Source organism: Oncorhynchus keta, chromosome 26 (assembly GCF_023373465.1).
Source record: "Oncorhynchus keta strain PuntledgeMale-10-30-2019 chromosome 26, Oket_V2, whole genome shotgun sequence".
Lineage (NCBI taxonomy): Eukaryota > Metazoa > Chordata > Actinopteri > Salmoniformes > Salmonidae > Oncorhynchus > Oncorhynchus keta.
The window spans coordinates 30289945-30305281 of NC_068446.1; the positions used below are offsets into that span (position 1 = coordinate 30289945).

General features: G+C 43.2%; 1 protein-coding gene across 6 annotated transcripts in view; it reads right to left on the reverse strand.

The window, feature by feature from the left end:
* Positions 1–15337, reverse strand: part of LOC118358677 (protein unc-13 homolog A-like) — a 101200-nt gene that overhangs the window by 69213 nt on the left and 16650 nt on the right. For 5 of the 6 annotated variants that reach the window (XR_008080212.1, XR_008080213.1, XR_008080214.1 and 2 more), the window contains 6 exons: positions 10597–10714; positions 7847–7970; positions 7458–7528; positions 7219–7270; positions 4774–4803; positions 4380–4587 (listed from right to left, as the gene is read on the reverse strand). Coding sequence is in view for 2 of the 6 variants with exons in the window: in XM_052480533.1 (XP_052336493.1) it covers positions 4380–4587; positions 4774–4803; positions 7219–7270; positions 7458–7528; positions 7847–7970; positions 10597–10714 (603 nt within the window). In the remaining 4 variants the exon portion in view is untranslated. Of the gene's footprint in view, positions 1–3414; positions 3528–4379; positions 4588–4773; positions 4804–7218; positions 7271–7457; positions 7529–7846; positions 7971–10596; positions 10715–15337 lie in introns of those variants that run through there. The other variant, XM_052480534.1, reaches the window with a different exon arrangement.

Consider the following 15337-nt stretch of genomic DNA (forward strand, 5'->3'; position numbering starts at 1 on the left):
CTCTTCTCTGTGTTTGTCTCTTCTCTTTGTTTGTCTCTTCTCTTTGTATGTCTCTCTCTTTGTTTGTCTCTCTCTGTGTTTCTCTTCTCTGTGCTTCTCTTCTCTTTGTTTGGCTCTTCTCTTTGTATGTCTCTCTCTTTGTTTGTCTCTCTCTGTGTTTCTCTTCTCTGTGTTTGTCTCTTCTCTTTGTTTGTCTCTCTCTGTGTTTGTCTCTCTCTGTGTTTCTCTTCTCTGTGTTTGTCTCTTCTCTTTGTTTGTCTCTTCTCTTTGTATGTCTCTCTCTTTGTTTGTCTCTCTCTGTGTTTCTCTTCTCTGTGTTTCTCTTCTCTTTGTTTGTCTCTTCTCTTTGTTTGTCTCTCTCTGTGTTTGTCTCTCTCTGTGCTTCTCTTCTCTGTGCTTCTCTTCTCTTTGTTTGGCTCTTCTCTTTGTTTGTCTCTTCGCTTTGTTTGTCTCTCTCTGTGTTTCTCTTCTCTGTGTTTCTCTTCTCTTTGTTTGTCTCTTCTCTTTGTTTGTCTCTCTCTGTGTTTGTCTCTCTCTTTGTTTGTCTCTCTCTTTGTTTGTCTCTCTCTGTGTTTCTCTTCTCTTTGTTTGTCTCTTCTCTTTGTTTGTCTCTCTCTTTGTTTGTCTCTTCTCTATGTTTGTCTCTCTCTTTGTTTGTCTCTTCTCTTTGTTTGTCTCTTCTCTTTGTTTGTCTCTTCTCTATGTTTATCTCTCTCTTTGTCTCTCTCTTTGTTTGTCTCTTCTCTGTGTTAGTCTCTTCTCTTTGTTTGTCTCTCTCTCTTTGTTTGTCTCTCTCTGTGTTTGTCTCTTCTCTTTGTTTGTCTCTTCTCTTTGTTTGTCTCTCTGTGTTTGTCTCTTCTCTTTGTTTGTCTCTTCTCTTTGTTTGTCTCTTCTCTTTGTTAGTTTCTCTCTGTTTGTCTCTTCTCCTTGTTTGTCTCTTCTCCTTGTTTGTCTCTCTCTTTGTTTGTCTCTCTCTGTGTTTGTCTCCCTCTGTGTTTGTCTCTTCTCTTTGTTTGTCTCTTCTCTTTGTTTGTCTCTCTCTGTGTTTGTCTCTCTCTTTGTTTGTCTCTCTCTTTGTTTGTCCCTCTCTGTTTGTCTCTCTCTGTTTGTCTCTCTCTGTGTTTGTCTCTTCTCTTTGTTTGTCTCTTCTCTTTGTTTGTCTCTCTCTGTTTGTCTCTTCTCCTTGTTTGTCTCTCTCTTTGTTTGTCTCTCTCTGTGTTTGTCTCTCTCTGTGTTTGTCTCTTCTCTTTGTTTGTCTCTTCTCTTTGTTTGTCTCTCTCTGTGTTTGTCTCTCTCTTTGTTTGTCTCTCTCTTTGTTTGTCTCTCTCTGTTTGTCTCTCTCTGTTTGTCTCTCTCTGTTTGTCTCTCTCTGTGTTTGTCTCTCTCTTTGTTTGTCTCTCTCTTTGTTTGTCTCTCTCTGTTTGTCTCTCTCTGTTTGTCTCTCTCTGTGTTTGTCTCTTCTCTTTGTTTGTCTCTTCTCTTTGTTTGTCTCTCTCTGTGTTTGTCTCTTCTCTGTGTTTGTCTCTTCTCTTTGTTTGTCTGTCTCTCTTTGTTTGTCTCTCTCTGTGTTTGTCTCTCTTTGTTTGTCTCTCTCTGTTTGTCTCTCTCTTTGTTTGTCAGTCTCTCTATGTTTGTCTGTCTGTCTGTCTGTCTGTCTCTCACACACACACACACACACACACACACACACACACACACACACACACACACACACACACATACACACATACATACAGTGGGGCAAAAAAGTATTTAGTCAGCCACCAATTGTGCAAGTTCTCCCACTTAAAAAGATGAGAGAGCCCTTTAATTTTCATCATAGGTACACTTCAACTATGACAGACAAAATGAGAAGAAAAAAACCCAGAAAATCGCATTGTAGGATTTTTAATGAATTTATTTTCAAATGATGGTGGAAAATAAGTATTTGGTCAATAACAAAAGTTTATCTCAATACTTTGTTATATACCCTTTATTGGCAATGACAGAGGTCAAACGTTTTCTGTAAGTCTTCACAAGGTTTTCACACACTGTTGCTGGTATTTTGGCCCATTCCTCCATGCAGATCTCCTCTAGAGCAGTGATGTTTTGGGGCTGTTGCTGGGCAACAAGGACTTTCAACTCCCTCCAAATATTTTCTATGGGGTTGAGATCTGGAGACTGGCTAGGCCACTCCAGGACCTTGAAATGCTTCTTACGAAGCCACTCCTGTGTGTTTGGGATCATTCTCATGCTGAAAGACCCAGCCACGTTTCATCTTCAATGCCCTTGCTGATGGAAGGAGGTTTTCACTCAAAATCTCACGATACATGGCCCCATTCATTCTTTCCTTTACATGGATCAGTCGTCCTGGTCCCTTTGCAGAAAAACAGCCCCAAAGCATGATGTTTCCACCCCCATGCTTCACAGTAGGTATGGTGTTCTTTGGATGCAACTCAGCATTCTTTGTCCTCCAAACACGACGAGTTGAGGTTTCACCAAAAAGTTATATTTTGGTTTCATCTGACCATATGACATTCTCCCAATCTTCTTCTGGATCATCCAAATGCTCTTCAGACGGGCCTGGACATGTTCTGGCTTAAGCAGGGGAACACTTCTGGCACTGCAGGATTTGAGTCCCTGGCGGCGTAGTGTGTTGTACTGATGGTAGGCTTTGTTACTTTGGTCCCAGCTCTCTGCAGGTCATTCACTAGGTCCCCCTGTGTGGTTCTGGGATTTTTGCTCACCGTTCTTGTGATGATTTTGACCCCACGGGGTGAGATCTTGCGTGGAGCCCCAGATCGAGGGAGATTATCAGTGGTCTTGTATGTCTTCCATTTCCTAATAATTGCTCCCACAGTTGATTTCTTCAAACCAAGCTGCTTACCTGTTGCAGATTCAGTCTTCCCAGCCCGGTGCAGGTCTACAATTTTGTTTCTGATGTCCTTTGACAGCTCTTTGGTCTTGGCCATAGTGGAGTTTGGAGTGTGACTGTTTGAGGTTGTGCACAGGTGCCTTTTATACTGATAACAAGTTCAAACAGGTGACATTAATACAGGTAACGAGTGGAGGACAGAGGAGCCTCTTAAAGAAGAAGTTACAGGTCTGTGAGAGCCAGAAATCTTGCTTGTTTGTAGGTAACCAAATACTTATTTTGTCTGCCATAGTTGAAGTGTACCTATGATGAAAATTACAGGCCTCTCGCATCTTTTTAAGTGGGAGAACTTGCACAATTGGTGGCTGACTAAATACATTTTTGCCCCACTGTACATACATACATACATACATACATACATACATACATACATACATACATACATACCCACAAGAACACACATGGGCCTGCTGTCCGATAGAAACCAGCATTTCTGTCGGACAGACGTGAGGAGGAAGATGAGGAAGAGGAGGAGGTGGAGAGGAGGTGCAGAGACCCACCTATTGGAGAGTGAATGCCTACTGTCTAGAGTGTACTGGCGGCTGGTGTGCCGGCTTGAACCTGAAGCTGAATCGAGATCGCTGTGCCCGTTGGTGGCTGAGTCTAAAGTATCTTAGCATCTGGCAGGTTGGGGCAGGAGAGGAGACGCAGGAGAGGAGAAGCATCAGTACAGCCCAGCCTAAGGCTTTTCAAAGACATACAGCAACGTACACACACCAAATTGAAACACACACTGCCCAGCACACCTACTGCATAAAGATCACTGGCAAGATAGATAGATAGATAGATAGATAGATAGATAGATAGATAGATAGATAGATAGATAGATAGATAGATAGATAGATAGATAGATAGATAGTTTATGCAATAGATGTGAACTAGCGCCTTTGAACAACAGACGAACAGACAAAAAAACACACTTATTTAGATTTTTTGGCAAAACAAGTTTCTTCATGATCACAGGGGACTGTATTTCAGCCACACACACGCACACACACGTGTGTAGACACACAATGATCATTGTGACAAGGTGCCAGTAAGGATCTTGACAGACGACCTGTATACAATGGGCTGCTCCTTCAGGCTGATATAGTGAGGCCAGAGACAGTGAAGTCACATTGGGACAACAGGTTACCATAAACCATCAGTGTGAATGTGAAATCAAACAAGTCCACGGGGGCATATCTATTCTGTTCTGTATCAGTCTGCTTTACTCTGTGAGAACAGAGTGTTGATCTCCAGACGAAACAAAGTCAATATGGATCCCTTGACTAAGAAAAGGAGGTGAGATCCATGCTGTGTGTGTGTCTCAATAGTCCAGCGTTGTTTCCTTTCCTTGTCTCCTTTCCTCGTCTTCCTTGCACTTGGGCTTATTGGGACGAACCCCTTATTGAGACCCTGAGGACCGAGTAAACCAGATAATGAACCAGATAAGGAGGACAGGACAGCAGAGAGGTTAGGTTACCTGATGGCTCTATGGTTGTCATAGTCCAGCTCTTGGATGGAGCCGTTGTAGAAGGTGTGCGAGGAGTAGCGCTGGTCTCTCAAGATGGGGTACTGGTGCATGGAGGTGTTGGGCTGAGACATGGTGTAGAAGGGAGGGGGGATGCTGTTACTGGTCTCACTGCGGTAGTCACTGTCTCTGTCGTCCATTGCACTGTCTGGGTCCTCATCTACACACACAGGAAATGGTTGAAATATTATGATTATTATAGGGGCTAGGTTCATTACCCAGGATGCTAATGAGTGCTTGGTGACTAATTTAAAAAACCTGCCAGTACAGGCCTACAGTACCAAGGCCAAAAGCAGATACATCACATTTATAGTGCTAAACTGTGTGAAAAGCTATAAAAACTCACTTTGCTGGTTTCCCCACAGACTCCAGTTACCTACAGGGACAGGGTGTAAGAAGTTATTACAATGTTGATTTGGGCCTGAGGTATGAACTTCAGGTTAAAGAATGTACAACCATATGACCAGGAAATAAACCAGTGAGGGTACTGAACCCCCGGGAACCATTCTGATTGGGGGGTACAACCCAGAGTGGAGCTGGAAACGGAGCAGTTCAGCGAAGGCAAGATGGCTGACCTTGTGACGGATGGAGGGCCAAGGACGGTTCAGGGTGTGGCAATTAGCAGAGCGCAGTGGGGAGTCAGCCATAACTCTCACCAGTAGAGCTGCCAACCCAGCGCCCCATGACTCATAGCCCATAAGCAGCCACCATCAATACACACTCACTGAAACACAGCACGTAGACACGCACACGCACAAGCACTCACATGTACACTGACCAGCCTTCATGGCTGGTTGCTCACAAACCGTCTCTCACCCACACACGCAGTCATGCAAGCACACACACACACACACACACACACACACACACACACACACACACACACACACACACACACACACACACACACACACACACACACACACACACACACACACACACACTACTGACAGACTGAAACACCCACCGCAGCCCAGACTCATCCACAGACATCTCCGCCCACTCACCTGGGCTGTCATCATCAGACAGACAGGGCTGTGTCTGACAGGGCAGTGTAAGTATGTCAGCACACATCCATCACACAGCCAGCAGCCATAAATCACTGTGTGTGGAGTTGACGAGGCAGGCCTGCTGGCTTGATTCATCATGTCAGCTTTTCTCCTAATCCTTCCATACGCCTGCCTGCCTGCGGACAAGCTAAACACCTTCGTCACCTGCTTTGAGGAAAGTACAGTGCCACCAACGCGGCCCGCTACCAAGGACTGTGGGCTCTCCTTCTCCGTTGCCGACGTGAGTAAGACATTTAAGCGTGTTAACCCTCGCATGGCTGCCGGCCCAGACGGCATCCCGAGCTGCGTCCTCAGAGCATGTGCAGACCAGTTGGCTGGAGTGTTTACGGACATATTCAATCTCTCCCTATCCCAGTCTGCTGCCCCCACATGCTTATAGATGTCCACAATTGTTCCTGTACCCAAGAAAGCAAAGGTAACTGAACTAAATGATTATCGCCCCGTAGCACTCACTTCTGTCATCATGAAGTGCTTTGAGAGGCTAGTTAGGGGTCATATCACCTCTACCTTACCTGACACCCGAGACGCACTCCAATTTTCTTACCGCCCTCGGCGTACACATCACTGACGAACTGAAATGATCCACCCACACAGGCAGTGTGGTGAAGCCACAACAGCACCTCTTCAACCTCAGGAGGCTGAATACATTTGTGTTGGCCCCTAAAATCCTCACAAACTCCTGTTGGGCTGTATCAACCACCTGATACAGCAACTGCACTGCCCGCAACCGTAAGGCTCTCCAGAGGGTGGTGCGGTCTGTCCAATACATCACCGGGGGCAAATTACCTGCTCTTCAGGACACCTACAGCCCCCAATGTCACAGGAAGGCCAAAAAGATCATCACGGACATCAACCAACTGAGCCACGGCATGTTCACCGCGCTACCATCCAGAAGGCGAGGTCAGTGCAGGTGCATCAAGAGACTGAAAAACAGCTTCTATCTCAAGGCCATCGGACTGTTAACTAGCCATCACTAGCCAGCTTCCACCAGGTTATGCAACCCTGCACCTTAGAGGCTGCTGCCCTATATTCATAGACTTGGAATCACTGGCCAATTAATAATGGAACACTAGTCACTTCAATAATGTTTAAATGTTTACATACGGCTTTATTCATCTCATATGTATATACTGTATTCTAATCTACTGTGTTCCAGTCAATGCCACTCCGACGTTGCTCGACCTAATATTTATACATTTCTTCATTCCATTCTTTTACTTTTAGGTTTGTGTGTATTGTTGTGAATTGTTAGATCTTACTGCACTGTTGGAGCTAGGAACACAAGCATGTCGCTACACCCGCAATAACTCCTGCTAAATATGTGTATGTGACTAATAAAATATGATTTGATTTTTGATTTGATTCGCTGCTTCCCCTCAAATCAGGAGGTGAAGAGTGAAGAAGAGGGGGAGAGGGAGGAATAAAGTGAAGTGGAGGAGGAAGAGGAGGATGAGGAAGAAGAGGAAGAGGTGGAGAAAAAGGAAGAGGAGGAATAAAGTGAATATGAGAAGAAGGAGGATGAAGGGGAGGATAGCAAAGAGGAAGAGTGAAGAGGAGGAGGAAGAGGAGGAAGAGACAGAGGAGAGTGAGAAGGAGGAAGAAGAGGGCCATGAAGAAAGTAAAAAAGAAGAAGGAAGGATGAAAGGGAGGAGGATGCTGTATGAAAGAGGGGAGAAGGAGACTGAAGAGGATACAGGCAGTATCAAGTGTCTACTACTCACAGCATTGTGTTGGTGGTGCTTGAAGTGGTCTCTCCTCTTCCTGGTATGTATACTGTAACACACACACACACACACACACACACACACACACACACACACACACACACACACACACACACACACACACACACACACACACACACACACACACACACACACCTTTGGAATTACTGATAGCCCTGCCTTGTAGCGGGTAAGATGTAAGCACAAAGAGAGGAGAGGAGGAAGAAATGCCTTACGCCCTGGTCCCTCATGGAGTTGAGCTGCTCCAGTTTCTTGGCCCAGTATTGAGCCTCATCCTCTGGAATGTCTGAAGCAGAAAGACCCATTTACTGGTCAGTCACTTAGGACACACACACAGACAATTGTATATGCACAGATATACGCGGGCACGCACATACATACACACACACATGCACGCACACACACACACAGATGCACACACAATGCTCTAATGGTTCCAAATGATTGCAATATACTTTGACAGTCATAGGCTACAATTGTCCGTGAGTATATTCAGATATAATGATGTAGATATACTGTAGGTAATAACAAGGAGATAGGGTTATAGTTCACTTTCAAGGCACAATAGAGAGCACATTTGACATGAGTGAGAGTGTCATCAGACCTAATGGCAGTTCAAATCGGCTGTCCAGCAGCACGCGGTGGAAGGTGGGGTCTTTGGTGCCTGTGATCTCATTCTCAGCCATGATGACCTGGGAGTCTAAGGTCAGCCACTGCCCCGGCCCCTCCTAAAACACACACACACACACACACACACACACACACACACACACACACACACACACACACACACACACACACACACACACACACACACACACACACACACACACACACACACACACACACTATTACTGTACGGGGCTAGGATGATGCTAAAAATAGCCCTCGTTAAAGTCTTTTGGAGGCGGGGGAGATACATCCTGTTACAACATTGTCCCCTGGTGCCACTAACTTTTTCAGTTGGTGGCACCAGCCCATGATTTGGTGGCACCCCGCAGCATCACACAATAGAATACACTTGAATCATCTTATAAAGTAATTATAAATTCATTCACAATGCTTTATTAAGAAGAGTAATAGACCACTGAGAAGATATTCTATAAATAAGTTGTTAAATCTAACATGTATACGCAGGAATGCATGATTCAAACTATTTTGATATACAACCTAATCCAGTGGTTGCCATGAATTCTGGGTTGACAATTAGGCTTTTAATTTACTGTCATAATAGGTCTCCATAACTTTCATATTTTTTTTTCAATAGTGTCGTGTCTTTACTATCATTAAATTGAAGACTTAGTTTTTATCAAATATTCTTTGTAATTAGTCAGGGCACCAAGGAAAATATTCAGATTACAAAGTTATAATTTCCCAATGTAACCTTTCAGATATTTTCATATCTGATCAATAGTCTTCTGATTAATGAATTATTTATTTTACCTCACGTTGGTCTCATTCCAAACGTCGTAAATTGTTGGTTATCTGCATGAACCCAGTCTTCACTATGAGTCATCCATACATCAATTGTCTTAAATCATTTATTTATTACTAACTAAGTAATTCACAGAAATGCATAAACAAAACCACAAAGTAAATATGGTTACAAGAAATGACAGGAGAATGTGCCCCTAGTGGGCTAAACCGGCATCGCGGCTTGGTGGACAAAAGGGGGAGTGGGGGTCGACTAAGAAGTCACTCCAGAGTTAATAATTATAACAATTGAAATGCTAATCCTTTACACATGAACACTCACTCATTCGGGAACAATTGCAATCAATATATATATTTATGCTCAGTGTGTCGTCTTGATCGCTGTTGAAAAGTTACACAACATTACACAATTTTACAAACAGTATCATCCTCACTCATTCATCTTATACAACAATTAGATGTAAACCTCATCTGAGGCTATTATATAAACAGCGTTATGGTAATGTGGCCGCACCGTCTCCCATGAGCTTCCCCAAGTTGTACCAAACGGACCAGCTCATAGCTGGATTCTTCACCGATCTTTTATACTTTCTCCGGAACGTAAACGTTGTTCGGACCTCAAGTTCTGTGAGGTGGAAGAAATTCCTTTGTTCTCTATGAAACTTTATATCTATACTGTGTGGCCATGTGGCAAGGACTTCCCTAGGAATTTACGACTTCACTCTGACCACAGCAGTCTGGTTGTAGAAGCAGAGAGCGGGGGATGGTGCTCGCTGTACCCAAAGAGGGCAACGTCATGACAATAGGGATGAATTTGCCTTCACCTTTACGTGCATGGCTGACAGCCATGGTATATCAGGCTGTATACCACAGCTATGACAAAACGATTATTTTTACTGCTCTAAAACCCTCAAAAACTTTTACAGATGCACAATTGAGAGCATCCTGTCGGGCTGTATCACCGCCTGGTACGGCAACTGCGCCTCCCTCAACCGCAGGGCTCTCCAGGAGAGTGGTGCGGTCTGCACAATGCATCACCGGGGGCAAAAAACCTGCCCTCCAGGACACCTACAGCACCCGATGTCACAGGAAGGCTCCCCCCGCTATCATCCAGAAGGCGAGGTCAGTACAGGTGCATCAAAGCAGGGACTGAAGAATTGCTTCTATCTCAAGGCTATCAGACTGTTAAACAGCCATCAATGACACAGAGAGGCTGCTGCCTACATACAGACTTGAAATCATTGTCCACTCTAACAAATGGATCACTAGTCACTTTATTAATGCCACTATAATGATGTTTACATATCTTGCATTACTCATCCGATATCTATATACTGTATTTTATACCATCTATTGCATCTTGGCTAGGCCGCTCGGTCATTGCTCATCTATATATTTACATGTACATATTATATGTACTTATTCCATCCCTTTACTTAGATTTGTGTGTATTAGGTATTTTTTGTGGAATTGTTAGATATTACTTGTTAGATATTGCTGCACTGAACTAGAAGCACAAGCATTTTGCTACACTCGCAATAACATCTGCTAACCATGTGACCAATACAATTTGATTTAATATTTCCGTTTTTAATTTGAATAAATGTGCTAAAATTGAAATAAACCTGTTTTTGCTTTGGCAGTATGGGGTATGAGGGGAAAAAACGAGTTATAGGGTAGCAAAATGTGAATAAATGGTCACAGTCTGGAGCCCTGCCTTAAACTCCTTTCATCCCTGATATGAATTGTGTTCCACCTTAAACACTTTGAAATGATGTGACAACAAACAGTATCAGTCTAGTGTTGTGATGTACTTGTGTCTGAGCCTCAGATGTGCTGCTTGTAAAACACCTTGTACACCCAGGAGGGTGAGGTGTGGTGGGGGAGGAGAGGGGGGGCGCCAGGGGGGGCATACCGTACCTCATCAGACTGGCGGATGTTTTCCAAGGGGATCCACAAGGTGCCCACCATGGTGTCCCAGATTAACCCTTTGTTCCACACCTCCACTGTCAGCCCCAGATCCAGCCTGTTGATCTCACTAGAGAGAGAGAGAGAGAGAGAGAGAGAGAGAGAGAGAGAGAGAGAGATGGCGAGGTATGAGAGAGGATGGCAGGGCAGAAAGAGAGATAGAGAAAGAGTATGAGACAACAAGAGACGCGATGAGGAAATGAAACAATATAACCCACCGATATAACCCATCTCACAAAGAAATGAATTTTACAGCGCCTTCAGAAAGTATTCACACCCCTTGACTTTTTCCATATTTTGTTTACAAATGTATTAAAAATTAAAAGCTGAAATGTCTTGAGTCAATAAGTATTCAACCCCTTTGTTATGTCAAGCCTAAATAAGTTCAGGAGTAAAAATGTGCTTAACGAGTCACTATGTGTGCAATAACAGTGTTATTATTATTATCATTTTTGAATGACTATCTCATCTCTTTACCACACATCCAACTGTCTGTATGGTCCCTCAGTCGAGCAGTGAATTTCAAACACAGATTCATCCACAAAGGACAGGGAGGTTTTCCAATGCTTCATAAAGAAAGGCGCCTATTTATAGATGGGAGGGAAAAAAGCAGACATTGAATATGCCTTTGGGCATGGTGAAGTTATTAATTACACTTTGGATGGTGTATCAACACACCCAGTCACTACATGAATGAATGAATGAATGAAATGAAATGAATATATGAATAAATTACATTTTATTTTTGTGTCAAATCGCCAGTGTGCATCGCATAAAAAATGAATTAAAAAAATACATCAAAATCAATACATAATAATAAAGGTTATCCAAACAATAATTATATCCATAGAGCAGGTACAGGTTAGTCGAGGTCATTTGTGCATGTAGGTAGGGGTGACTGTGCAGAGATAATAAACAGCAAGTAGCAGCAGTGTAAAAGAATGGATGGCCATTTGATGAATAATTCTGTAGTCTTATGGCTTGGGGGTAGAAGTTGTTAAGGAGCCTTTTCGTCCTAGACTTGGCGCTCTGGTACCATGGCTTGGCTTGGGGGTAGAAGTGGCCTACCGTGCGGAAGCAGAGAAAACAGTCTATGACTTGGGTGACTGGAGTCTCTGACAATTTTTTGGGGCTTTCCTCATCCTGGATGGCAGGAAGCTTGGCCCCGGTACTGGTCCGTACGCACTACCCTCTGATCAATTGCCATACCAGGCGGTGAAGCAACCTGTCAAGATGCTCTCGATGGTGCAGCTATAGAACTTTTGGAGGATCTGAGGATCCACATCTTTTCAGTCTCCTGAGCGGAAAAGATGTTGTTGTGACCTTTTCACGACTGTCTTGGTGCGTTTGGACCATGATAATGGACACCAAGGAACTTGAAACTCTCAACCCGCTCCACTACAGCCCCATCGATATTAATGGGGGCCTGTTCAGCCCGCCTTTTGCTGTAGTTCATGATCAGCTTCCTTGACTTGCTCACATTGAGGGAGAGGTTGTTGTGAGAGACGGAATCTAAAACAAAAATCCAGAAAATCACATTGTATGATTTTTAAGGAATTCATTTGCATTTTATTGCATGACATAAGTATTTGATACATCAGAAAAGCAGAACTTAATATTTGGTACAGAAACCTTTGCAATTACAGAGATCATACGTTTCCTGTAGTTCTTGACCAGGTTTGCACACACTGCAGCAGGGATTTTGGCCCACTCCTCCATACAGACCTTCTCCAGATCCTGTCGCTGGGCAATACGGACTTTCAGCTCCCTCAAAAGATTTTCTATTGGGTTCAGTTCTGGAGACTGGCTAGGCCACTCCAGGACCTTGAGATGCTTCTTACGGAGCCACTCCTTAGTTGCCATGGCTGTGTGTTTCATGCTGGAAGACCCCAGCCACGACCCATCTTCAATGTTCTTACTGAGGGAAGGAGGTTGTTGGCCAAGATCTCGCAATACATGGCCTCATCCATCCTCCCCTCAATACGGTGCAGTGGTCCTGTCCCCTTTGCAGAAAAGCATCCCCAAAAAATGATGTTTCCACCTCCATGCGGTTAGGATGGTGTTCTTGGGGTCGTACTCATCCTTCTTCTTCCTCCAAACACGACGAGTGGAGTTTAGACCAAAAAGCTCTATTTTTGTCTCATCAGACCACATGACCGTCTCCCATTCCTCCTCTGGATCATCCAGATGGTCATTGGCAAACTTCAGACGGGCCTGGACATGCACTGGCTTGAGTAGGGGGACCTTGCGTGCGCTGCAGGATTTTAATCCATGACGGCGTAGTGTGTTACTAATCGTTTTCTTTGAGACTGTGGTCCCAGCTCTCTTCATGTCCAGGTCCTGCCGTGTAGTTCTGGGCTGATCCCTCACCTTCCTCATGATCATTGATGCCCCACGAGGTGAGATCTTGCATGGAGCCCCAGACCGAGGGTGATTGACCGTCATCTTGAACTTCTTCCATTTTTTTATAATTGTGCCAACAGTTGTTGCCTTCTCACCAAGCTGCTTGCCTATTGTCCTGTAGCCCATCCCAGCCTTGTGCAGGTCTACCATTTTATCCCTGATGTCCTTACACAGCTCTCTGGTCTTGGCCATTGTGGAGAGGTTGGAGTCTGTTTGATTGAGTGTGTGGACAGGTGTCTTTTATACAGGTAACAAGTTCAAACAGGTGCAGTTAATACAGGCAATGAGTGGAGAACAGGAAGGCTTCTTAAAGAAAGACTAACAGGTCTGTGAGAGCCGGAATTCTTACTGGTTGGTTGGTGATCAAATACTTATGTCATGCAATAAAATGTAAATGAATTACTTAAAAATCATACAATGTGATTTTCTGGATTTTTGTTTTAGATTCCGTCTTCACAGTTGAAGTGTACCTATGACAAAAATTACAGACCTCTACATGCTTTGTAAGTAGGGAAAACCTGCAAAATCGGCAGTGTATCAAATACTTGTTCTCCCCACTGCACATACATACATACATACATACATACATACATACATACATACATACATACATACATACATACATACATACATACATACATACATACATACATACATACATACATACATACATACATACATACATAAATAACATATACAGAAAAATGAAACATAAGGCATTTGAACCCAGTCTGGTACAAATAGAAGATTAGTGTGGGAAACAAGCCTATACACAATCTAAGCTAAATATTTGTATAATTTAATTATAGGTCGCCCTTTTTCTTTTATTCCAGACCTTATCTAAATATTATGCAAACGGAAATGCACAATGGACAAAAAAACATTTCAGTTTCTCTTCATCGCTCAGCCACATAATGCCAGAGTATATCTGGTGTGCATTCTGGAATAAGAGCAAGCGTATATCGTGGTAGAAAGAGCAATAGAGGATACAATTAGCTTCATTCACTATTTCTTTGAGATACAGGCACTCAGTTGCCAGAGAGGAAGAAAATCGCTCAGGGATTTCACCATGAGGTCAATGGTGACATTGAAACAGTTACAGAGTTTTATGGCTGTGATAGGAGAAAACTGAGGATGGATCAACAACATTGTAGTTACTCCACAAGACTGAACAGAAGGAATCCCGTACAGAACATGCATCATGTTTGCAATAATGGCATTAAAGTAAAACGGCAAAAAAAAATTGGAAACAAAATTAACTTTATGTCGTGAATACTGTTGCAGATTGAATCGGAGGCCACATGACCACTTAGGGGACGCACAGCCCACTCACAGCAGTGGGAGAGCAGGAGATCCCAGCTCAATGCACTACACATGTACGGCTCCGAGTTAACTCGAATAAAGAAGGATTTATGTTTTAAAGAACAGTTATTTTCTTTAGTATTTCTTAGACAAGAAGATACACCAAATACAAAGCATTATGTTTGGGGCAAATCCAACACAACACATATTTTCAAGCATGGTGGTGATGCTTGACTATGGAGTGGTGCCAGGAAAATAACCTCTCCTTCAACATCAGCAAAACAAAGGAGCTTTAAAATGTTTGTCTAGCAATGATCAACAACCAACTTGACAGAGCTTGAAGAAATTAAAAAATAATAATGTGCAAATATTGTACAATAAAGGTGTGCAAATGTAAAGGACGTTGCACTGGTTGCTTAGCGAGTACATCTCTGCCTTGCTAGCACACATTACCGCCCTCCTGGGGTGTCTTGACAGTTGGCGCCGCGCAAAAAGCTAGCTATTCGCTGGAGCAAGTGGGAACACTTCAAGCTGAAGAGTAGGTTTCACACATCCCCATGTGCTACACAAACCTATTAGAGACTTACCCAGAAATACTCTAATCAAATTGTATTGGTCATATACACATATTTAGCAGATGTTATTGCGGGTGTAGCGAAATGCTTGTGTTCCTAGCTCCAACAGTGTAGTAATATCTAACAATTCATAACAATACATGCAAATCTAAAAGTAAAATAATGGAATTAAGAAATATATAAATATTAGGACGAGCCATGGAGTGGAGTGGCATTGACTAAAAATACAGTAGAATAGAACACAGTATATACATATGATATACAAATGAGTATGATATACAAATAAGTAAAGCAGTATGTAAATATTATTTAAAGTGACTAGTGTTTCATTATTAAACTGATCAGGGATTCCATGTCTATGAATATACTATAGGGCAGCAGCCTCTAAGACGCAGGGTTAAATAAACTGGGTG